The sequence below is a fragment of the Chrysemys picta genome, chromosome 1, assembly GCF_011386835.1.
Source record: "Chrysemys picta bellii isolate R12L10 chromosome 1, ASM1138683v2, whole genome shotgun sequence".
In the NCBI taxonomy this organism is placed as follows: Eukaryota; Metazoa; Chordata; order Testudines; family Emydidae; genus Chrysemys; species Chrysemys picta.
In genome coordinates this window covers 129,278,100-129,302,962 of record NC_088791.1, presented here as the reverse complement: position 1 = coordinate 129,302,962, position 24,863 = coordinate 129,278,100, and the positions used below count along the sequence as shown (strand labels likewise).

The window sequence follows — 24,863 nt, the reverse complement described above, 5'->3', positions numbered from 1 at the left end:
TGACTGCCCCCTCCAGAACCTCCCTGCCCCTTCTCCGACCCCCTGGCTCCCTTGTCGTTGGCCTTCGGTTCGCCTAAAGTCTCTCTGGGAGCTTGCTGAGTCTGAGCCGTTCTCCCCGCACGCTGGCCAGCAGCGGGGGAGGAGCTCCAGATTGCCGGAGGCGAATGCAGGGAGTGAGTGAGTGAGTGAGTGAGTGAGCTATGTTGCACGGGGAGGAGGGGGAAGTGGAGGAGGGACTCTCTCTCGCTGTCGGAGCCCCATGTAAGTGGTACCATTCGGCTGCCCTGTTAGCCGCGAGTGCGCTGCATGGGGCGGGAGGGAGGGAAGTCCGGACATTAACAAATTCCCCCCGGACGCTATTTTTAGTTCAAAAATCCGGACATGTCCGGGGGAATCCGGACGAATGGTAACCCTAATGTATGATTACCTGCCCTGTGGGCAGGTGGCGTATGTGTGCATTCGGTGCAAGGAGCTCCTGGCCCTCAGGGACTGCGTACGGGCTTTGGAGGCCAGGGTGGCAGAACTGGAGGAGCTAAGGGAGGCAGAGAGGTATGTTGATGAGGCTTTCCGAGACACTGTAGTATTGTCCCACCTCCGGTCAGACAGCCCCTGTGCTGTTGAGGAGGATGAAAGGCCCAGGGAAGCAGAGCAGTTAACAGGAACAGAGGGAAACCTTCCCATAGTTGGGACCCTCCTTCCAGATGGTGTTGGGGTATCCTCTCGCACTGAGATTACCTCTCCGGGGGAGGGAACTCCAGTCACTAGGAAAAGACAGGTGTTAGTAATGGGAGATTTGATCATTAGAAACATAGATAGCTGGGTTTGTGATGACTGGGAGAACCGTATGGTGACTTGCCTGCCTGGTGCGAAGGTTGCGGATCTCTCGAGGCATCTAGACAGACTTATGTGTAGTGCTGGGGAGGAGCCGGTGGTCGTGGTACATGTAGGTACCAATGACATAGGGAAGGGTAGGAGAGACGTCCTGGAGGCCAAATTTAGGCTCCTAGGGAAGAGACTGAAATCCAGGACCTCTATGGTGGCATTCTCAGAAATGCTCCCAGTTCCACACGCAGGGCCAGGTAGGCAGGCAGAGCTTCAGAGTCTCAATGCGTGGATGAAACGATGGTGTAGAGAGGAGGGGTTTAGATTCATTAGGAATTGGGGAAACTTTTGGGATGGGGGAGCCTATACAGGAAGGATGGGCTCCACCTAAACCAAAGTGGAACCAGACTGCTGGCACTTAACATTAAAAAGGTTGCAGAGCAGTTTTTAAACTAGGAGATGGGGGAAAGTCGACTGCTGCAGAGGAGCATGTGGATCGGACAGAGACTTCTCTTAGAGGAGAGTCTATTGATAGAGATTCTCTAGGTTCTAGTCAGGAGCAGAGGATGGAAGAGGATAATGTAAGGGCCAGATCAGACGAAAAACATTCACATAAAGAATCGGACACATCAGAAAAGGGCAGACAAATAAACAGTGACAAGTTTTTAAAGTTCTTGTACACAAATGCTAGAAGTCTAAATAATAAGATGAGTGAACTAGAGTGCCTCAGGATAAAGGAGGGTATTGATATAACAGGTATCACAGAAACCTGGTGGACTGAGGACAATCAATGGAACACAATCATTCCGGGATACAAAATATATCGGAAGGACAGAACAGGTCGTGCGGGGGGGAGTGGCACTATATGTGAAAGAAAATGTAGAATCAAATGAAGTAAAAATCTTAAGTGAATCCACATGTTCTATAGAATCTCTATGGATAGTAATTTCATGCTCTAATAAGAATATAACATTAGGGATCTATTATCGACCACCTGACCAGGACAGTTATAGTGATGATGAAATGCTAAGGGAAATTAGAGAGACTATCAAAATTAAGAACTCAATAATAGTGGGGGATTTCAATTATCCACATATTGACTGGGAACATATCACCTCAGGACGAAATGCAGACAAAATTTCTCTATACTTTAAATGACTGCTTCTTGGAGCAGCTGGTACAGGAACCCACAAGGGGAGTGGCAACTCTAGATTTAGTCCTGAGTGGCGTGCAGGAGCTGGTACAAGAGGTAACTATAACAGGACCGCTTGGAAATAGTGACCATAATATAATAACATTTAACATCCCTGTGGTGGGAAGAACAACTCAACAGCCAACACTGGAGCATTTAATTTCAAAAAGGGAAACTATGCAAAAATGAGGGGGTTAGTTAAACAGAAATTAAAAGGTACAGTGACTAAAGTGAAATCCCTGCAAGCTGCATGGGCGCTCTTTAAAGACACCATAATAGAGGCCCAACTTAAATGTATACCCCAAATTAAGAAACACAGTAAAAGAACTAAAAAAGAGCCACTGTGGCTTAACAACCATGTAAAAAAAGCAGTGAGAGATAAAAAGACTTCCTTTAAAAAGTGGAAGTCAAATCCTAGCGAGGTAAATAGAAAGGAGCATAAACACTGCCAAATTAAGAGTAAAAATGTAATAAGAAAAGCCAAAGAGGAGTTTGAAGAACGGCTAGCCAAAAACTCCAAAGGTAATAAAATGTTTTTTAAGTACATCAGAAGCAAGAAGCCTGCTAAACAACCAGTGGGGCCCCCTCGATGATTGAGATACAAAAGGAGCGCTTAAAGACAATAAAGTCGTTGTGGAGAAACTAAATGAATTCTTTGCTTCAGTCTTCACGGCTGAGGATGTTAGGGAGATTCCCAAACCTGAGCCGCCTTTTGTAGGTGACAAATCTGAGGAACTGTCATAGATTGAACTGTCACTAGAGGAGGTTATGGAATTAATTGATAAACTTAACATTAACAAGTCACCAGGACCAGATGGCATTCACCCAAGAGTTCTGAAAGAACTCAAAATGTGAAATTGCGGAACTATTAACTAGGGTTTGTAACCTGTCCTTTAAATCGGCTTCTGTACCCAATGACTGGAAAATAGCTAATGCAACGCCAATATTTAAAAAGGGCTCTAGAGGTGATCCCGGCAACTACAGACCGGTAAGTCTAACATCAGTACCGGGCAAATTAGTCGAAACAATAGTAAAGAATAAAATTGTCAGACACATAGAAGACCATAAATTGTTGGGCAAAAGTCAACATGGTTTCTGTAAAGGGAAATCGTGTCTTACTAATCTATTAGAGTTCTTTGAAGGGGTCAACAAATATATGGACAAGGGGGATCCAGTGGACATAGTGTACTTAGATTTCCAGAAAACCTTTGACAAGGTCCCTCACCAAAGGCTCTTACGTAAATTAAGTTGTCATGGGATAAAAGGGAAGGTCCTTTCATGGATTGAGAACTGGTTAAAAGACCGGGAACAAAGGGTAGGAATTAATGGTAAATTCTCAGAATGGAGACGGGTAACTAGTGGTGTTCCCCAAGGGTCAGTCCTAGGACCAATTCTATTCAACTTATTCATAAATGATCTGGAGAAAGGGGTAAAAAGTGAGGTGGCAAAGTTTGCAGATGATACTAAACTGCTCAAGATAGTTAAGACCAAAGCAGACTGTGAAGACCTTCAAAAAGATCTCACAAAACTAAGTGATTGGGCAACAAAATGGCAAATTAAATTTAATGTGGATAAATGTAAAGTAATGCACATTGGGAAAAATAACGCCAACTATACATACAATATGATGGGGGCTAATTTAGCTACAACAAATCAGGAAAAAGATCTTGGAGTCATCGTGGATAGTTCTCTGAAGATGTCCACACAGTGTGCAGAGGCAGTCAAAAAAACAAACAGGATGTTAGGAATCATTAAAAAGGGGATAGAGAATAAGATGGAGAATATATTATTGCCCTTATATAAATCGATGGTACGCCCACATCTTGAATACTGCGTACAGATGTGGTCTCCTCATCTCAAAAAAGATATACTGGCACTAGAAAAGGTTCAGAGAAGGGCAACTAAAATGATTAGGGGTTTGGAACGGGTCCCATATGAGAAGAGATTAAAGAGGCTAGGACTTTTCAGCTTGGAAAAGAGGAGACTAAGGGGGGATATGATAGAGGTATATAAAATCATGAGTGATGTGGAGAAAGTAGATAAGGAAAAGTTATTTACTTATTCCCATAATACAAGAACTAGGGGTCACCAAATGAAATTAATAGGCAGCAGGTTTAAAACAAACAAAAGGAAGTTCTTCTTCACACAGCGCACAGTCAACCTGTGGAACTCCTTGCCTGAAGAGGTTGTGAAGGCTAGGACTATAACAGCGTTTAAAAGAGAACTAGATAAATTCATGGAGGTTAAGTCCATTAATGGCTATTAGCCAGGATGGGTAAGGATTGGTGTCCCTAGACTCTGTTTGTCAGAGGGTGGTGATGGATGGCAGGAGAGAGATCACTTGATCATTACCTGTTAGGTTCACTCCCTCTGGGGCACCTGGCATTGGCCACTGTTGGTAGACAGGATACTGGGCTGGATGGACCTTTGGTCTGCCCCAGTACGGCCGATCATATGTTCTTATGTTCTATTTTGTCTTCCTTTCAGAGGCAGCCTTGAGTTCAAAGAGGTACCGACAAGTAGTTTAAGTCCCAGATTTTACACCCCGGATCTTTAAAATGGTTAAAGCTGAAAAGTGGAAAACAGAAAATCTGTAGTCTAGTCTTGCTTCTGCTAGAGACTTGCTGTGGGACTTAAACCAAGTAATTTAAACCTCTCTGTACCTCAGTCTCCACATCTACAAAATAAGGATATTATTACTTCCTTCCTTGATATTTGTAGCACACTTTGAGATTCTTGGATGGAGTTAATGCAACACTGGCAGCAGCAATGCAACCTGCCTCATGCTGCCTTACCAAAGTGCCGCATTCCTTGTCATGGATGGAAGGCTAATTTATTCTCTATGCCAGGGGTGGGCACACTTTTTGGCCCGATGGTCACATCTGGGTGGAGAGATTGCATGCAGGGCCGTGAATGTAGGGCTGGGGCAGGAGGTTGGGGTGCGGGAGGGAGTGCGGGGTGTGGGAGAGGCTGCAGTGTGTAGGAAGGGGCTCAGGGCAGGAATGCGGGGTGCAGGAGGAGTGCGGGGTGCAGCAGGGGGCTTGGCAAGGGTTTGGGGTGCAGGAGGGGGATCAGGGCTGGGGGTTGGGGTGCAGAAGGGGTGTGGGGTACAACAGGGGCTCAGGGCAGGGGGTTGGGGGCTCAGAGCAGGAAGTTGGAGTGCAGGAGGGGTGTGGGGTATGGCAGGGGACTCAGGGCAGGGGTTTGGGGTGCAGGAGGGGGCTCAGGGCAGGGGGTGCGGAGTGCGGGAGGGGGCACAGGGCAGGAAGTTGGGGTGCAGGAGGGGTGCAAACACTTATGCTTGCACTTAGCTGTCCTATGATTTCCCTGGGACACTCCTGGTACTAAAATTAAGCACATGTGTAAGTGTTTATAGGATCAGGACCTTAGGCTCTGATTCTGCAACCTGCTTTTCACAGGCAAAGGGGTCCATCTGCATGGAGCAGGTCTACTATTCTGTTGTTGTACAGTAACTAGCACAATGAGGCCCCACTCTTGGTTGGCCCTTAAACCTTACCGTAATAAAGATGATTAGTAATAGTAATAAAAACAGTGACATTTTTATATGATCATCACTTGTCATATAATTCTTGTCATATGTTCTCAATACCGTTTCCAACTGGTGCTGCTCAGTTCACCCCACTTTTACGTTGGTCAATGTGGCATTCAGTTGAATGGATAAAATTCAGAATAACTTGTTTGATTTTTCTTTATTTTCAAAGGTAGGGCATAGCATCTAGCTTTCAACCAGGGAAACCAAGAGAGCCCAGGGAATTATAGATCTGTCAGCCTAACTTTGAAACCTGGAGACACACTGTAACAAATTATTAAACAATCAGTTTGCAAGCACCTAGAGGACAATAGGGTTCTAAGGAATAGCCAGCATAGATTTGTCAAGAATAAATCATGCCAAACCAGCCTACTACACTTAGGAAGGAGAAACCAAATGCACAACTACAAAATGGGGAATAACTGGCCAGATGATAGCACTGCTGAAAAGAAGCTGGGAGGTATAGTGGAAATTGAATATGAGTCAACAATGTGATACAGTTGGGAAAAAGGCTAATATTCTGTCACGCTATCTGGAGTGGTTCATGACCATGAATGCCAAGCTCAGGGCAGACAGTCAAAAGCAGGAAATACACCTCAAACTGGTGGTATGTTCTATAATTAGATTTTACTAACCCAGTAACAAATGTGAACTCCTGAAGTACTATAACAGTCTTACCACGGAGTCACAGATAGTCCTCTTGGGCATGCCAGTCTATCTTGCCACCCAGACAAGCTGGATTTAGTTATAGTGGTTCCCACATATCAAAGATCACAAAAGATTCAGGATGCTTCCAGTTGCAAGAGACCAGTCACTTACCCTACATCAATTTGTACCTTATATCTCACACCAAAGAGAATGCTTGTAGCCAATCCTATAGTAAACTAAGTAAGAATATATTAACTAGGAAAAAGAAATGAGAGCGTTATTTACAGGTTAAAGCAGGCAACATATATATATATATATATATATATATATATATATATATATATATATATATATATATATATATATATATATATATAAATGAGTTACAGTCTATGGTTCCAAAAGATGACAGAATTGTAGTAATTTGTCAGCACTGAATGTCTTTTAGGGCAAACGCTTGACCCTGGGGATCTCTGCTTCTATTTCATAGTTCCAGCCCTGTGAGAGTCCAAACAGCAAAGAGATGAAGAATTTTCATGTCAGCTGTCTTTATTTCCTTCTTCCAGAATTCAAGCTGATGGGACGAGCTTCCTTGCACGTAGCACCTTCATGGATATGAGAGAGCCGTCAACCCAATCTTTATATTGTGATGTTTCACAATGGCCCACTTAGTTTTGATAGTCCTTCTTGATGGACAGGGGAACCACTTCCCCAGCCTTGGTTCACAAGTTAAGAGCAGGCATTTTTACATTTATAAAGCAAAACTTATATCTTACCTTCTGTCAGCGGTTCTCAAACTGTGGGTCAGGACCCCAAAGCGGGTTGTGACCCTGTTTTCATGGGGTTGCCAGGGCTGGCATTAGGCTTGCTGGAACCAGAGGCTGAAGCCAAAGCCTGAGCCCCAAGAGCTTCAGCTTTGGCCCTGGGCAATGGGGCTCAGGCTTTGGCTTCATCCCTGGGTGGCAGAGCTCAAGTGACAGGCCCTCCCACCCAGGGTTGAAGCCCTTCGCTTTGGCCCCCTGCCGCCCCGGGTGGGGGCTTGAGTGGGCTAAGGCTTCAATCCCCCCTCTTGGGGTTATGTAGTAATTTTTGTCATCAGAAGGGGGGTCACGGTGCAATTAAGTTTGAGAACCTCTGCCTTATGGGATACAGACATTACAAGTAAGATTAATGCATGCAGCAATTTACAAGCATTTTACAGAGTCTAGACACTAAACACGTCTTTACAAGTCAAACCCCTATCTTGAATAATACTAACATATAGGTGAGCTGGTCTGGTTTCCAGCTATGAATTTACCAATGCTCGGCTGACACCTACAGCCACGACAAGAGCTGGCAGCATGTCTACCAGTGTCACACATTCGCAGGTGTCAACAGGAGTGTTGTTTGTAAGACATGAGGTAATTGTCCTGCTCTACTTGGCACTGGAGAGGCCTCAGCTGGAGTGCTGTCTCTGAGTGGCACACTTTAGGAAAGATGTGCATAAATTGGAGTGAGTCCAGAGGAGAACAACGGTGTTGAAAGGTTTAGAAAATGTGACCTATGAGGAAAGGTTTAAAAAAAACCTGGGCATGTTAATTTTGGGAACAGAAGACTGATAGGGCATCCTGATAATGTCCAAGAATTTTAAAAGAGCTGGCTGAGGAGCTCAGAGACCGTTAATGTTGATTTCCAATAAGTCTCGGAACACCGGGGAAGTTCTAGAAGACTAGAAGAAAGCTAATATTGTGCCAGTATTTTGAAAGGGTAAACAGGATGATCTGAGTTATTATAGGCCTGCAAGTCTGACATCAATTGCAGGCAATATAAAGGATCAGTTGTTATGGGATTTGATTAATAAAGCATTAAAGGAAGGTAATATAATTAATGTCAATCAACATGGGTTTGTGTCTAACTAACTTGATATCTTTTTTGATGAGATTACAAGTTTGGTTAATACAGGTAATAGTGTTGATGTTATATACTTAGACTTCTGTAAGGTATTTGACTTGGTACTGCATGACATTTTGATTAAAAATCTAGAAATATATAAAATGAACATGGCACACATTAAATGGGTCAAAAGCTGGCTAACTGATATGTCTCAAAATTTAATTATAAATGAGAAATCATCACAGAATGGGTATATTTCTACTGGGGTCCTGCAAGGATCAGTTCTTGGACCTACAGTAGTTAATATTTTTATTAATGACCTGCAGGAAAACATAAAATTCTCACTGATAAAGTTTGCAGAGGACACAAAAACTGGGAGAATGGTAAATAACAAGGAGGACAGCTCACTGATACAGAGGGATCTGGATTGCTTGGTAAACTGGGCGTAAGCAAACAATGTGCTTTTTAATATGGTTGAATGTAAATTATACATCTAGAAACAAAGCATGTAGGCAAGACTTTTACATGATGGGAGACTATCCAGAGAGGCAGTGACTCTGAAAAAGATATGGGGTTCTGGTGGATAATCAGCTGAACACGAGCTCCCAGTGTGACATTGTGGCCAAAAGGACTAATGCAATCCTTAAATAGGGGGATCTCAAGTAAGAATAGAATGGTCCCTTCCAGCCCTATGTTTCTATAATTCCATGATAACTTTACACCTTTTGTATTGCCCCTCATCTGCATTTGTGAGACAGATAATTAGAGCAAATTATAACTTGACTGACCTATGTTGGCATTTAAGTGCCAGGAAGAATTTTCTCTGTTTTCGGAAAGAGGACATTTTTCTTTTTGTGTTATTTGGGAAGTTCAGTGGTTTATGGATCTGGATGTGGTGGTGGTTCAGATACTGTGTAATGACCAAAACGGGGTTGTCCCCATTTATCCATTTATTATAGGATTCCACTTGGTTCCTTCCTTCCCAGTAACTAATAATGCTCTTCAATTATGTATTTAACTAATACACTTTTAAAATCAATGTTCTTAGAGTTGTGTAAAACTTTTGTTACAAAATCTGAAGTTGTGTACAATATGTTTGGTATCAGATTTAATTACGAACTCTGTACTACCCATCTATCTATGGTACTGATATGGCCCCCATTACTGAAGTGTCTGAGCTCTTCATAATCTTGAATGTATTCATTCTCACAACACCCCTGTGAACTGGGTCAATGGAATTATCCCCGTTTTACAGACTGGGAACTGAGATAAAGGGGCCAAGATCCACAAAGGTACTCAAGCACCTAAGACCCATTTTTAGACTCCACTGCAATCCACAAAACTCCCACTCAACCCTGTAAGCACCTAAACTCACTTGGCACCTAAGTTTCTATCTCTGGGCACGTGTAGTGCAGCCCCGCTTTAGATGACCGGATGCCTAAGCCCCAGAGTGATCCACAAACTGGGAAAACCACTTTAGGCATTCGTCCATCTAACTTGTGTGCTGGGCCTGATCAGGTGGGCATGCGCAAGCGATTGCTGGATCAGATCCCGTTAAAAATCTAGCTCCTAAAGGAGGCGAGGGAGATGGCAATGGCCAGTTTTTAACTTTTTGCCCTGTGGTTACAGCACTCACCTGGGTTGTGGGAGACCCAGCTTCAATTCCCCACTCTGCCTGAAGGGGACAGAGGTCTCCCAGCACTGAGGAGAGAGCTCTAACCTAGGGGTCGGCAACATTTAGCACACGGCTCACCAGGGTAAGCACCTTGGCGGGCCGGGCCAGTTTATTTACCTGCTGACGCGGCAGGTTCGGCTGATCGCAGTCCCCACTGGCCGCGGTTCACCGTCCTGGGCCAATGGGGGCGGCGGGAAGCCACAGCCAGCACATCCCTCGCCCGTGTCACTTCTCGCAGCCCCCATTGGCCCAGGACAGCGAACTGCGGTGATCGGCCGAACCTGCCGTGTCAGCAGGTAAATAAACTGGCCTGGCCCACCAGGATGCTTACCCTGGTGAGCCGCGTGCCAAACGTTGCCGACCGCTGCTCTAACCACTACGCTAAAAGTATAACATGGACACAACCACCTCTTCCTCTGACTATTTTGTGTTGAGTGAAGCAGCTGCCTAACTCATTGTCACAAGAAATGATTTAGGTGCCTAAGCTACCTAATTCAAGGAGAGGGGTTTCCTGGCTGTGAATCACTACTAGAGATAGGCACCACCTTGCAGCCAGGAGCTAGATGCCTCACTCTGTGAGAGGGTGGGGTTAAAACACACCCCTTGCCTTGGCATCTCCCATTAGCTAGTTTAGGCAGCTCCCCACCCACTATGCTGGCTTTTGTGGATTGTATTCCAAGGTGTACAGGGAGCCTTGGTGCATAATTCACGCTTGTAGATCACAGTGTTATTCCTGTGATATTCTTTTTAGGCGCCTAAAAGTTAGGTGTTGCAATGTTCAGGTTAATCAGTTCAACTGCTTTTGTGACACAACCAAAAGCTGGGTCCGGTTTGAAGACTATTTAGGGTTTTACATCAAATCCACATGAACTGCAATAGTTTTAGCTGAGATTTTCATTATTTTTCAATTTGTACTCTGATCCTTAAAACAAAACTTTGGGGGACAGTGTGGTTGGACCCCATGTGAACTGACTCGAAAGAAAGCATTTGCATGAAGGACCCTTGCACCAGGCAGCCAGTTTTGCCCAGCTCCATTTATTTTGCTCTGGGCAAACCATTTCCTCCCCTGAACTGAGGCTTTTATGTCTGTTTTATAATCCTGACAACACAAATGCCTTCAGCCCATCTAGCAAAGGTGAGAGGAGCTGAGGAGGATAGAGGCCGTGATCCTGATCAGCATTGTCAAGTCTCTGGAGTTCCTAGATATTTGGTATTTTTCTGAAAGACCCAGATCCTGGATCATAGGTACTGGAACTAGGGGTGCTGCCGCACCCCCTGGCTTGAAGTAGTTTCCATCGTATACAGGGTTTACAGTTTGGTTCAATGGCTTTTCACACCCCCACTATACAAATCGTTCCAGCACCTCTCCCTGGAGTCCAGGGCCGGTGCTACCATTAAGGCAAACTAGGCGGTTGCCTAGGGCGCCAAGATTTGGGGGCACCAAAAAGCGGTGCCCCCAATTTTTTTTTACAGCATTCCTGGGCTGGGCTGCTGGCAGTGCGCTGACCCGTGCGACTCAGACTCCCTCTCCCAGTGCAGCAGCCGCTCCACTTCTCCCGCCTCCCAGGTTTGCGGTGCCAATTAGCTGTTTGGCGCCGCAAGCCTGGGAGGGGAGGAGAATTAGAGTCAGGGCGGCGTGCTCAGGGAGGAGGTGGAGCAGAGGTGAGCTGGGGTGGGGAGCTGCCGCATGGCTCCCCGGGGGGCAGCTGCCACGAGGGGGGGTGCCTCAGGGCAGAGGGGGGGATGTGCCGCGGGAGGGGCACCTCAGGGCGGAGGGGGGGACGGGGAGCTGCCACAGGGCTGCGGGGGGGCACAAGGTGGGCACGAAACTTCCTTACACCGGCCCTCCTGCTGGAGTCATGTTATTAGGTAAGATTGTGAGCTTGAGAGAGAGAGAGAGAGTGTGTTGGGGGAGGGGAAGGAGTAAGTTTTTAACTCTCATGGTTGCAGAGAAAAGCTGGAAGATGTGAACCCTAAAAGCTCAAAACCAGGAGGCAAATGAAAAGACCCCAGAAAGTGTTGCTGGTTTTTTTTTAATCTCATTCTTATGCCAATCATTTTGAGCCTCATTCATGATTTGTGAGCAGGGGGCTGAGTAGCCCCATGGGGATCAATAAAACTAGTCACTGGAGTCAAGCTAAGCACGGGAGTTTGTTTTCAAGCGTCCGGGATCACACAGCCCTCAAAGTCACACAGCTCAGCCCGCCCCTGCCCTCAACAGCTCTGCCTCCTCCCTCCCGGACCCGGAGGCGCCTCCAGAGCCAGGAGACGTGAAAGCAGAGCTCCTTCGTTCGGCTGCTGCAGCTTCCCTGGGCGAGGGACGTCTCTTGCCGGTAAGGGTGTCTGCAGAGAGCAGAGCGAGGGGGGATCTGGGCAGGCTGAGATGCAGGGCACCCTGAGCAGCTGCTACTCCTTGGGGCAGGAGAGAGAGAGCCGGGTTGCAGCCAGTTCCTGTTGGCCGAGCATAGTACATTGGGGAGCCTGACCCTGAGCTGCTAAACTGAAAACAAGCTGCAAGTCATTTAGAACAGTGATTTTGTTAATTGGTGCTTTAATCCTCTCCCCTCCCTTTCCTGTCCCAGCAGCCGTTTCCTCTCCTTTCTGTGTGCATGTGTAATCTCCTTCCCTGCCCACCGGCTTTGATTCAGGACTGGGGCTCCCTGAAAACATAACAGCAAACACAGCTTCTTGTGACGCCCTAGGGATTATTGTGCCCCTCTGCCCCACCCACATATGCGGGATGGGGAACCTGTTTTTCCTGGCAGATGGCCGTGTAAGCAGCGCTGCTCATCCTTCCGTGTAGTTATGTAGTTTTCAACCAGTTGCCCAGTTTGCTTAAAGGGGCAATGAGTGTTCCCTTAAACTAGGGACATGAAAAAAAATCTTGCTCCTTCTTTTGACGGGCGGAACGGACACGTGTGGAGGGTAATGAGGTAGGGGAGGAGGAACTCTGTTGTTTGTTTGTATACAGAGGCTACTTCCCATATCAAAATAATTTAAAGTCTTTATGTTCATGAAAGAACATAAGAATGGCCATACTGGGTCAGACCAAAGGTCCATCTAACCCAGTATCCTGTCTTCAGACAGTGGCCAATGCCAGGTGCTTCAGAGGGAATGAACAGAACAGGTAATCAGGGCTGGCTTTAGCAAGAGCGGGGCCCGATTCCTGGGGGCGGGACTTGCTGCAAGCCCCGCCCCCAGGACCCGAGCCACACCGCGCCGCCGGGGGCCGGGGGGACCCAAGCCACACCGCGCCGCCGGGGGGCCGGGGGGTCCCGAGCCGCGCCGCGCCGCAGGGGGGCCCCGAGCCAAGCCGCGCCGCAGGGGGGCCGGGGGGGACCCGAGCCGCGCCGCGGGGGGGGCCGGGGGGGACCGAGCCGCGGGGACCGGGCCGGAGCCGGGCCACGGGGGCCGTGCTGGGGCCTGCGGGAACGGGCCGCGCCTCCCCGGAGCCCTTCTCCTGCCCCCACCCCAGCTTACCTCGTGCTGCCGGCCGGCCCGCCCCTGCTGCTTAGTCTCAGACTTCCCGCAAGCAGGGGAGGGGGCGGGGCGTGCAGGGGAGGGGAGGAGGGGGAAGTGAGCTGGGGGTGGGGCGGACAGCTGCAGCGCGGGGCCCTCTTGGCGCGGGGCCCAATTCAGCCGAATCGGCTGAATCGGCCTAAAGCCGGCCCTGCAGGTAATCATCAAGTGATCCATCCCCGGTCACCCATTCCCAGCTTCTGGCAAGAGAACCCCTCCCCTTGCCCTCCTAGCTGGTAGACTATTCTCCATGAATTTAACGGGGCTCAAAAAAGAACTAGATATAGTCTTGGCCTTCACAACATCCTCTGGCAAAAGAGTTCCACAGGTTAACCCTGCTTTGTGTGAAGAAATACTTTATTTTGTTTGTTTTAAACCTACTGCCTATTAATTTCATTTGATGACCCCTAATTCTGTTTTATGAGGAGTAAATAACACTTCTTTATTTACTTTCTCTACACCAGTCATGACTTTATAGATCTCTATCATATCCCCCCCTTAGTCATCCCTTTTCCAAGCTGAAAAGTCCCAGTCTTGTTACTCTCCTCATATGGAAGCTGTTTCATACCCCTAATCATTTTTGGTGCCCCTTTCTGAACCTTTTCCAATTCCAATATATCTTTTTTGAGATGGGGTGACCCCATCTGCACGTAGTATTCAAGGTGTGGGCATGCCATGGATTTATATAGAGGCAATATGATATCTTCTGTCTTATTAGCTATCCCTTTCTTAATGATTCCCAACATTTTGTTTGCTTTTTTGACTGCACATTGAGTGGATGATTTCAGAGAACTATCCACAGTGACTCCAAGATGGCTTTCTTGAGTGGGAACAGCTAATGTAGACTCCATCCCAAGGAGGACCCTGAGGCAGGGGGGTGGCTCTAGCCTGGAGGTGGCATTGGAGGACCCCACCCAGCGCTGGGAGAGGGAAAAAAAGAGCAATGGAAGGGGGAGGTGTGGGGCTCTGGGGGGACACCAGTGCTGAGCGATGGGTGAGGGAGACTACTGGCTGGCACGCACCTGTGCTGGGGGCCCCCTGTGCTGGTGGAGGGTCCTGCCGGAAAAGGGAAGGGTCCGTCTGAGGCGGAAGGGCAGGGGCAGGGTCAGCCTGCCCTGGCACTAGTGATGGGGGGGCACTAGGACCCTGCGGCAGCAGGCGACGCCGGGAGCCGGCAGAGCGGTCTGGGGCCAGGTTACTTGCTGCTGCAGAGACTGAGACTGAGCCCAGGGGGGCTGTGGGCAAGAAAAATAAATAAACGCCCGGGCCAGTGAGTGCGGGGCGTGGGCCTGGCCCCTGCTGCCGGCGCCAGGCCCCCCACTAGGTCCCTCGGCCGCCCTGCTCCCCCTTCCAGAGCTCGGGGCCCGTGGCGGTTGCCCCAGTCCCTCCTATGGACAGGATGGCTCTGACCTTGTCAAAGGCTTTCTGAAAATCTAAGAAACTATATCCACTGGCTCACCCTTGTCAACATGTTTGTTGACCCCCTCAAAGAATTGTAGTAGATTGGTGAGGAATGATATCCCTTTGCAAAAACCATGTTGAATCTTCCCCAACAAATCATGTTCATCGATGTGTCTGACAATTCTGTTCTTTACTGTAGTTTCAACCAGTTTGCCCAGTGCTGAAGTTAGGCTAACCGGCCTGTAATTGCTGGGATTGCCTCTGGAGCCTTTTTTTTAAAAATTGGCGTCACATTAGCTATCCTCCAGTCTTAAGGTATAAGACTTAAGTATCCTGAGATCTGTATCCTTCTAATTACTAGACAGATACAGCACAGGCAGTAACATTACAAGCTTCTTCTGTGCTGTCCTGCCCATGGGACCTGGAGGTCATTCAGTCTCCATGATCTATTCAAATCTTAGCCAGACTACTGAGAGTACCAGCAGCACTGCTAGATTTGATGGTACGTTTTGTGTTGTGGATTCATCTCCATTTAAAAAGTTACTGAAACCACTATTTGCTTGACAAAACTGCCAGTGGGGTTGTGGTGGATATTCAGCTGAGTATGAGCTCCCCGTATAATGCCATGGCCAAAAGGTCTAATGCAATCCTTGAACACATAAACGGGAATCTCGAGTAACAGCTGAGAGTTATTTTCCTGCTATATTTGATGCTGGCACAACCATTGCTAGAATACTGTGTCTAATTCTGATGTCCACAATTCAAGAAGATCTTGATAAATTGGAGAGGGTTCAGAGAAGAGCCATGAAAATGATTAAAGGATTAGAAAACCTGCCTTGTAATGATAGACACGCTGAGCTCAGTCTATTTACCTTAACAAAGAAAAAGTTAAGGTGTGACTTGATTACAGTCTGTAAGGACCTACATGGGAAACAAATATTTAATAATGGGCTCTTTAATCTAGAAGAGAAAGGTATAACAATGGCTGGAAGCTAAACCTAGAGAAATTCAGAATGGAAACAAGGCATACATTTTAAACAATGAGAGTAATTAACCATTGGAACAACTTACCAAGAGTCGTGGTGGATTCTCCATCACTGACCATTTTAAAATCAACACTGGATGTTTTTTGAAAAGACACGTTCTAGGAATTATTTTAAGGAAGTTTTGTGGCTTGTGTTATACAGGAGGTCAGATTAGATGATCACAGTGGTCCCTTCTGGCCTTGGAATCTATGTAACCATTTTTACTCTAATGATCCTCTAGGAGAGCTGAGCTGGAACATGGTTATGTAAGGGGGGCTGTGTCTCTTAATAGCAATCCCCCAAATCACCTGTTTCCAGTGTTTGCACCGATCCTCTTTGTTGCCATTTTTATGTCCTTGGGTATCTTGGTTGAAAAAGTAGGGAAGAGGATTCCAATATGTATGTCCAGGGCTGATGTAGACTTCCTGTGTGACTGTGGACAAGTCCCTTATGCCTTCTCTGCCTCCGTTCCCCCTCTGTAAAATGGGGATAATAGCAGTTTCCTACCTTATGGGTATGTAATGAAAATACATTAAAGGTTGAGAGCCACTCAGATATTATGATGATTGGGGCAATATAAATACTCAGAGAGATTCTTGTGTGCTGTATTCACCACCCTTTTTCATTTGAAAAGTGTAGCAATGTTTTTAATTGGATGCCAAGTATGTTGGGAAGTAAGTAACTTTGCATCAAGTATGTAATATAAACTTTAAAAAAAATTACCTACATTTGCTACTTGTACAAAAGGCTCTTAAAAGTTGTTGAAAACTTCACTTTGACTAAAAGAAGCCTTTCCTTATTTTTCCCCACAGATATGCATTCTTCTTAAAATGAGATTATTTTGAAGTTAAACACCAAGAAGTTCATCATTGTTTCTGACTCAAGAAGAAGGCACCTAAGTAAAAATGTCCATCAGCATAACCTGGTGGTCTACTTGCACATTCCTAATCATGTGTTACATGATACCTGGGCCATCCCTCAGTCAAGATTGCTCTCTAGAGAAGATGGAAAATGTTGTAATTGATATGATGCTATCTCTCTCAAAAGGCATCAGAGGGACTGAGCCAATATATACACCAACTCAGGAAACTTGTATTAATGCTTGCTGCTTAGAAAAAAACATATCAGGTAAACTTATACTCCCTTGATTTCTGTTCTTCTCTATCATTGCTTATGACATGCTTGTAATTGGCTGGGATAGGATGAGCTGGTGTCAGCCCTCAAAGAGGAAGAACCAGGACATTCTGCATTTCCTTTCTTCTTTCAGCACTGAATGTGAATATTTCTCTCCTTTCATACCAAGACTAACAAGATACTGTGAATATTGCTCTGTTTTGCTTAACCTATTAGCCAATGAAATGAGACCTTAGTGATTAAGTCCTAGTAATGTGTATTAGTCTGAGCAATTATTGCATATATCTTGAATGTTAGGCATGCCCAATGGTTTTAAGCCCTTCCCCCTCGCCCTCACCATCCACTCCAAGACGTAGAAGCCATAACTTTGTGAGTCCAGCAGACAGAATAAAAAGAGACAATGGATTGTTTTATGTTACATTTGAGTAGCTACAAATAAAATGCTTACACTCTTCTGGGAACTTTGCTTTCCATCAAGACCTTACAAGCAGAATGAACTGTAGCTGCAGATAGCAGCATCACAATGTTAACAGTGAATCACACAGTAGCAACAGTCAGGAGGCTGTGGGGATGGTGAAATCTTCTCTCAGTCATTCAAAGAAATTAGGGGTTTTTCAAATTTATCGGATGCCTTTGAGCCAAAGGCTCATATGAAAAATGATGTCCCAAGATCTGATATGAGGGCAACAGCACCTTGGTAGGAATCTCAGCAGGTGGGTGAGGGGAGGCTTATCCTACTATTTCTGTTAGACCTTGTTGGCACGTAGAAGGAGGGGCCACATCTTGCAGATTGGCTTTTGGCTTGTAGGTATCTAGTGATATATATTTATTAATCCCCATAACTATATTATTTCCTGCAGAATGTGATATATTCATTCTTTTCCCTTCATACTGATCTGGAGGATTTTAGTCAAGCTAAGCAGAGCTTATTGCTATAAAAAAGGCAGATACAACACTTCTTACTGCTAAAGTATATAATATATTATCCTTTTTTAGGAGACAGGCAATGTAATTTGATGATTTTTGATGCTCGAAGGATAAGCCAGCATCCAAACTGCTACCTGTTTTACTGCCCTAGTAAGGAAGCTTGTCCAATGAAACCAGCAAAAGGACTCGTCAGCTACAGGATAAATAGAGGTAAACAATACTAAAATCAACTGATCATTGACTTTGTTTATACTCATGTGTCTTACAGATGTGTGTTTGCATTAGAGTTGGTCATCAATGTTTGATTTATCAGCAAAAAATTTAAAACGGAAAATGATCAGCTGAAAATTGACAATTTCGTTTTGGAAATGCTACCATAGTGCCTCATGGGAGTTATAGTTTTGTGTGCCTTATACCCCCTTTTTTCTTTATGGACCTGGCTTCTCATGTGGACTGCATCTTCAATGATGCATCCTGATTGTCCCCCCCACCCCCCCCGCCCGTTAGACTTCAAAATCTTTTATATTCTTTCCCTCTTTAAAAAAACAAAACAAGCCCACCCTGTCATACCATGACAATGTGAGACATAATTAATATTAATGTGTCAAGAAATTATATCTCCTCTCTAATCTTTCATATGTATGCTTTCTGCTTAGACTGGAAGCTCTTTAGACCAGGGATTTATTCCTAAATAATACAGTTTGTGTGTGCTTAAAAAGCTTCTTCCATTTTGACACATTCTGTGTGTTTTGGAGAAATTCCCTATGAGTATATTGAATATTACTGGAAGCAGTAGAAATTTAGCACCCTTGTAGTACTTTACATGTTTGAAGGGACATATTGTGGTGGCTGAGGGGCATATAAATACCCAGTTATAGAAAGCACTATACAAATATGAATCTTCATAATATCTCTGCAAGGTTAGTAAGTAAACAAAAGTAGTAATAGTCCTCTTTTTTCAGGTAGAGAAACTGAAGCAGAGCTGCAAAGTGACTTACCCAAGGCCAAACTGCATGTCAGTAGCAAGGTTTAGAGAAGACTTAGAACTCAGAAATTTCTTGTCATCTCTAATGTGCTATGCACTTTTTGGTGCTAATACATCAGCTATACTAAGGTCAGCTATTAAGATGTAGCAAGCTTACCAAAATATATTTTGCAGTGTAGTGGTAGCCCTGTCAGTTCCAGCATATTAGAGAGACAAGGTGGTTGAGGTAATGAAGAAGAGCTCTGTGTAGCTCGAAAGCTTGGTTCTTTCACTGACAGAATTTGGTCCATTAAAAGATACCTCACGTACCTTGTCTCTCAAAATATACTTCTATGCTGGCACCTTATCTGACTGAACTCTTCAAAGAACAAATTGACAATTAGACTGTCCTCTCGCAAGGGAGTTTATGTGGTGGTTTCAGTATGGCTCACTTTGCAGAGAACACAAGTATTTTTTTAATATACTGGAGTTGTTCCTATCTCTCAGATATTTCCCAAAGGCTGAGCTTACTGAAGAGGTAACTTTCTCCTGGGAAGGAATTGGTTGGTGAAGAAAAGCATGCTGTCTAGCAGGGTCATCCGCATAACTTGTTCAGAAACTGTTAGGGTGCATTTGTTGTGATAACACCAGGAAACCAGGGCAGGGGAAGGAACAAATGGCTTAAACTCCTAGGGTGCAAAAACAGAAGAGTCAAAGTAATTAATTTATTATCTAACTTTTATCACACTTCTCCCACTCTTTTCTCCCCCAGGAGTATGTAGAGGATTGAAAGAGGGAAGAAAACATGTGACTGTGCTGGGCTCTTGATCTGCCAAAGTACAATTGCTGAGTTATACTCATTGTTTTCAATTGTGCTGTTTTTCTGGCTCCTGTTCATATTGAATTATGGAAATGATGTGTGTGAGCTCGTTTACCTTAAGCCTACATTGCTGATAAGCTTTTCAAAGGTAGTTACCAAGAAGCCTAGCCCACTTCTTGTGACAAACCTTTTAAGTTTGTTTTTTCAGATAGAAATGTGCACAAGGTTACAGTTAAGTTTCAGAGGGGTAGCCGTGTTAGTCTGGATCTGTAAAAAGCAACAGAGAGTCCTGTGGCACCTTTAAGACTAACAGATGTATTGGAGCATAAGCTTTCGTGGGTGAATGCCCACGAAATGGATCTGACGAAGTAAATGCATCCGACGAAGTGGGCATTTACCCACGAAAGCTTATGCTCCAATACATCTGTTAGTCTTAAAGGTGCCACAAGGTTAGTTATTAGTGATAAAGAAAAATACTCACATATTGGAGCAGTTTTATTCAGTGCAAACTTGATTTTTCCAGCTCAACCACCACAGAACCAATTTGTGATTCAGGAGATGTTTTATCTTCTGTTTCCAGCCACAGAAGCTATTGCTGAAAAAGTACTTGGGGTTTCTGCTCTGCCTCTCAGACTCTCATTTGGAACATAGACAACATTCTCCATACAAATAACCAACCGTGATATTGGTGGATATCTACTGAGAATACCCATAGAATCCTATTAGACATTTCCTTTAAGGGTGGATGGCCTCTAGGAGATGACCTCCAAGGTAGTTTAGCATATGGACTATTTGAGAATGGTCCTGTAGAATACTCTTCTTTTATATTTTTTAAATAGTGGTTTGTGTACTGCTTTGTCTGTCTTCCTTCAATAGCAAGACTATCTATTCTATTATAATACCACTAGTGTGCCTAGCACTTGACAATTTCTTAAGGTCCCTGTGGTTGGGAGCTTACAATCTAAAATGAAAATGAGGAAATAAAGCTGACATTTTTTTTAACCTCAAAAATATAGGGTGTGATTAGTCAGACTCTGGCTGCAATAACTGTCTGCTTTCTGATAGTACATCAGTGAGTGTTCAGGTACATCTGTTGGCTTTGTGGAAGAAGGTGAGAAGATTCATGTAGGGTGATGAGATCCTTCTTTGTACCCAACCAAACTGTTTCCCACAGCATAAATTACACACACACTGCAGTTTTCTGACTGTCATTTGAGGGAGTGAATTTGGTAATCTGCAGGTTGCGCAACCCAATTTACATGAATACTGCATCATTGCTCTACTTTGGGTGCTTGTCTAAAAGCATGGCTTCTACAAGTGGGGTTCAGTCCCACACTCCTTTGTTTAGAATGAGAAAGGAATGGTGGTTTAGCTGACCACATCTGCTGTATTGTTGAGCAAATTCCTTGTCTTAGAGGTAATGCACTAGGAACTGAGGAAACTGTTGGTATTTTGACCATCTAGATTTTGACCTTTGAGTTTGTGGTGCACATTAAATAATAAAATATGAAATCATGTAGATTTCCCTTTCTAACTACTGAGTAAAGCCTGCAGAAAAATCAATAATTTGTTCTTGGAAGACTCTATTTGGGTTTTTTTTGCTGTCTGTTGGATAGATTGTGAAAAGGCCATGTGGTAACAAACTGGTATATAATGACAAGGATCTTTCTTTCCCATTCTGATTATGGTTTTAAATGGAAGTTTCTTTAAAAAGTTATTGCATTCCAGTTTACAACATAACTGTTTTTTTGTTCTATGCTGCTTAATGTCCCTTCTAGAAACCTAAAATATATTTCCCAACTTGTAGGACAGCAGCTGCGGTAGGTGGTCTTTCCATTTCAATTAATTGAATTAACTGTGAAGATTTTTTACTTCCTCATGACCCAATATAATGGAAGTTAGCACAGCACCCTGGAAAAAGGGGCTTCCAGTTGAGACAGAAGAAACCATGGATGTGTTTTTGTATATTTTAAATCCACTACTTTTTTTTTTCAAAAGTCCTATATGTATCTAATTATATCAATTTTTAAGGCAGATGAAATCTGAGTGTAAGCTACTTAACAGTGTACTCTCCTTCTAAATTCTCCATATATTCAGTTTCTAGTCTTCTTCCTGTCTGTTCTCTTGCAAAGACCTGTTGCTAAGGAAGGGGGAATAGTACACAGAGTTAGTGCACTAGCCTCAGGTCAAATCCTGACTTACGCCTCAGGTGATCTCAGTCTGGTACCTATTTTGTGTGTATTGCACATTTTTGCTCTTAAGAGCAGAGATGTTGCTGGTCAAAATCAAGATATATTGGGGAAAATTCTGAGGGAAGCATGAGTATACATCTTTCATGTAGTTTTACATTAGGGACAGTAGGGCAATCACTGATGAGGTGAGCCTGTGAGTCAACTTGCTTATCTTAGTTTCTGGCTGCGGTCTGGTGGTAGGGGAAAATTAAAGTTATACAGTGAAGGTCACCCAAATATTTGCATACTTTAATGAGATGGTGATCTTGTAAAGTGGAACCTTAACATGGTCTTCTTATCACTTAACTTTTCTCAGAGAGAAAATCCATTTCTTAGAGATTTTTCAATTGAAGGAAGTGTCAGATTCTTTCACCATTAATTCTAGGTTATCTAAGTGTTGGGTGTGTGTGGTTTCTTGTTTGCTTAGGAATTTCATTACATGGTTAACCCTCCAGTACTTAGAGGTAATACAGTGAATAAGGGTGAAGCACCACACCCAATAGTAAATCCAGCTGGCTATTGGATAATGATAATGTGGACAAAGGAGCTGTGCCAGTTAGTTAGTCTTCCCAAGAACTATTATCCAAAGTGTTAGGTATTTTTTGTTTTGTTTTTTTGTATAGGATCTATATACAGTATCTTAACATAATGGAACCTTTGTCAATAGTGTGAGTTGTATGCAGCTTATATCATGCCAAACTGTGCATATTTTGCTACCAGACTCCAGTTAATAGCTTTAACAGAGCAACAATGCACTGTGCTGCTTAGAAACTGATTCCATTTAACTTCTAGGAAAGGGTGAACATTTTAGTCCACTACTTATGATGGACCCTGCCCCTCCTCACCTCTAACAACTCTTCATCCACTTCCCCTCATAATGGCTCAAGTTCATGCTCCTCCACAGACTTCTGTGAGATTTTTTGCAAGTCACTTAACCTTTTTGTGCCTGTGTAAAATGAAAATAGTGGTACTTCCCTATCTCACAGGATGATTACATTGTGAGGATAATAACATTAAAAGATTGAGGCACCCAGATTCTGCAGCAACAGGGGCTTTATAAGTACCTTAGACAGATATATACCTCTACCCCGATATAACGCGACCTGATATAACACGAATTTGGATATAACGCGGTAAAGCAGTGCTCCGGGGCGGGGCGGGCTGCGCACTCTGGCGGATCAAAGCAAGTTCAATATAACGCAGTTTCACCTATAATGCGGTAAGATTTTTTGGCTCCCGAGTACAGCGTTATATCGGGGTAGAGGTGTATGCAAAATTGACAAATACAAGTGTGACTTGGTAACTTCTGCTTCTCTGGTTGGCAGAGACTAAGAATGTTTTGAAGATGACTGGCCTGATTCTTCACTGCCTTGCATCTCTGTATAAGCATTTAAACATGTGCAATGTGAGTTCAGAACACTACCAAATCAAACGATTTCTTTGCACAGAGATAAATGCTTACATAAGGTGTAAGACAGTGAAGAATCTGGCCTGATACCTTTAGGCTTGGGAGATGGAGTATCAATTTGTGCTATGACAACCGTAATTTTAACATGCCTATTGCCAAACACTTAGTGATTTTTTTTTTTAAAAGAGGAGAAAATCACGATACCCCAGGCAGTTTAGTTGTTTCTTTTCGGGGTGGGCCCCTTTTGTGATTCTCTATTAGATTCAGGAGAAGCAGTAAGCAGAGGAAGCATTTGATTGCTAAAGTGGATTGAATAATTAATTTATATATTTTCTTTCTATTTTTAGGTATACAGATTCTGGACTCACAGCTTGCAAATTACGACTCGAATGGAAACTCTCTTTCTTCACAAGCAGCTCGCTTTGACCTTCCCAATCAGGCAGGTCACCTGAATCATACTGTTGCTTTGCAGAAATCTATTACTTCTCAGATGTCTGAACTCATTGACCATATAGAAGAACATTTAGATAAGATTGAATTGCACACACAGTTTCCTGAAGACCAAGAGAAAAAACATCCTGAGACCTTAGATTCTTTCCCCAAACAAAAAATAACCAAGTTATTGCCTACAAGGGCTGCTCGAACGTCTCAGCTTAGCACCTCCACTCCCCCACCACCTACCATGCTTCCTACCACTATCAGTAGTGCTGTACTCAAAAACACAACCACTAGCACTCAGATTCCTACCACCACTGCTTTTACCACAACTAACCACATGATCTCGAATTTCAGAACTGCTACAGAATTTGCAAGGCTCAGAACATCTGCCACCACTATCAAGCCAATAGCCACCTCTACAGACAGTACTAGCAGCATCGATCTCTTTTCTTTGTCAGTTGTTGCTTTGCTTAATAAGGATTCCTTGGCTCCTTTTCAAAATATGCACCAGGATAATAGGCAGCGTGATTCAGAAGCCTACCTATTAGATGATGTTCCAAAAAGCAAGCATGCCCCTCAATCTGGTGACAAAAGTGGTCTCGTAGCAGCTTTACTTTTTGGGATAGTGTTTTTGCTATTAGTTATTGCGCTAATAGGCAGAAAAATGTCTCAATCGCTGAAAAGAAGACGTTATAATAGGCTAGACTACTTGATCAATGGAATGTACGCTGATGTGTGATGGGAGGGGAAATTGAAACAATACATTGGTAAGAAGTGCAGTCTTTGTTAGAAGCTGCAGTGCTGAAATCCTTGAGGAGGGTGTGTTCTCTCTTAGCTACAGGTGGGAAAGGGGCAAACAGCTGTGGATATGTTCTTCCCCCGCTCCCCTCCCCCAAAAAAGTACACCCTGAATTGTGGAGTAAAATTTATTTAACTGCTAAATCATAAAATAAACAAACACTGTCTAAGTTAAGCAGAGACGTTTTTAGATTTCAAATAAAAAATCAAGATCCTAACATCATAATCTGCACCTTGATTAGGTTGTGAACAAAACTTATTTTGTGCATCTGTACAGCCCATCCTTGTATTCTGTTACTATTTTATACAAAAATATCGTTAAACAGTGTGTAAACACTACTGTTTTTACCTGACAGTCCTATTTAATACATTGCCTCATGCCTTAGAGGGACACTTCAAACTTTAAAAAGAAATCATTCATATGCAAAACTTCACGGTG

General features: G+C 44.1%; 1 protein-coding gene across 5 annotated transcripts; it reads left to right on the top strand.

Annotated features, from left to right (window-relative positions):
• The first annotated feature begins 11,299 nt into the window (after positions 1 to 11,299).
• On the top strand, positions 11,300 to 24,599 carry MANSC1 (MANSC domain containing 1). 5 transcript variants are annotated; one of them, XM_042845724.2, is made up of 4 exons: positions 11,300 to 11,421; positions 16,517 to 16,832; positions 17,835 to 17,975; positions 23,536 to 24,599. In XM_042845724.2, the coding sequence occupies exons 2-4, from the start codon at positions 16,610 to 16,612 to the stop codon at positions 24,363 to 24,365; spliced, it is 1,194 nt and encodes a 397-aa protein (XP_042701658.2). In that variant the 5' UTR covers positions 11,300 to 11,421; positions 16,517 to 16,609; the 3' UTR covers positions 24,366 to 24,599. The 5 variants fall into 5 exon arrangements, with proteins under 5 accessions (XP_042701658.2, XP_065440206.1, XP_005290137.2 ...); XM_065584134.1 differs by lacking the exon at positions 11,300 to 11,421 and adding an exon at positions 11,564 to 11,628; XM_005290080.4 differs by lacking the exon at positions 11,300 to 11,421 and adding an exon at positions 11,665 to 12,092.
• The last annotated feature ends 264 nt before the right edge of the window (positions 24,600 to 24,863 follow it).

Excerpts from the sequence above, each read along its gene's own strand:
- MANSC1 (XM_042845724.2), top strand. The coding sequence starts at position 16,610 with ATGTCCATCAGCATAACCTGGTGGTCTACTTGCACATTCCTAATCATG. Across the intron at positions 16,833-17,834 it reads CTTAGAAAAAAACATATCAG|GAGACAGGCAATGTAATTTG; the intron begins GTAAACTTATAC and ends ATCCTTTTTTAG. Across the intron at positions 17,976-23,535 it reads CAGCTACAGGATAAATAGAG|GTATACAGATTCTGGACTCA; the intron begins GTAAACAATACT and ends TTCTATTTTTAG.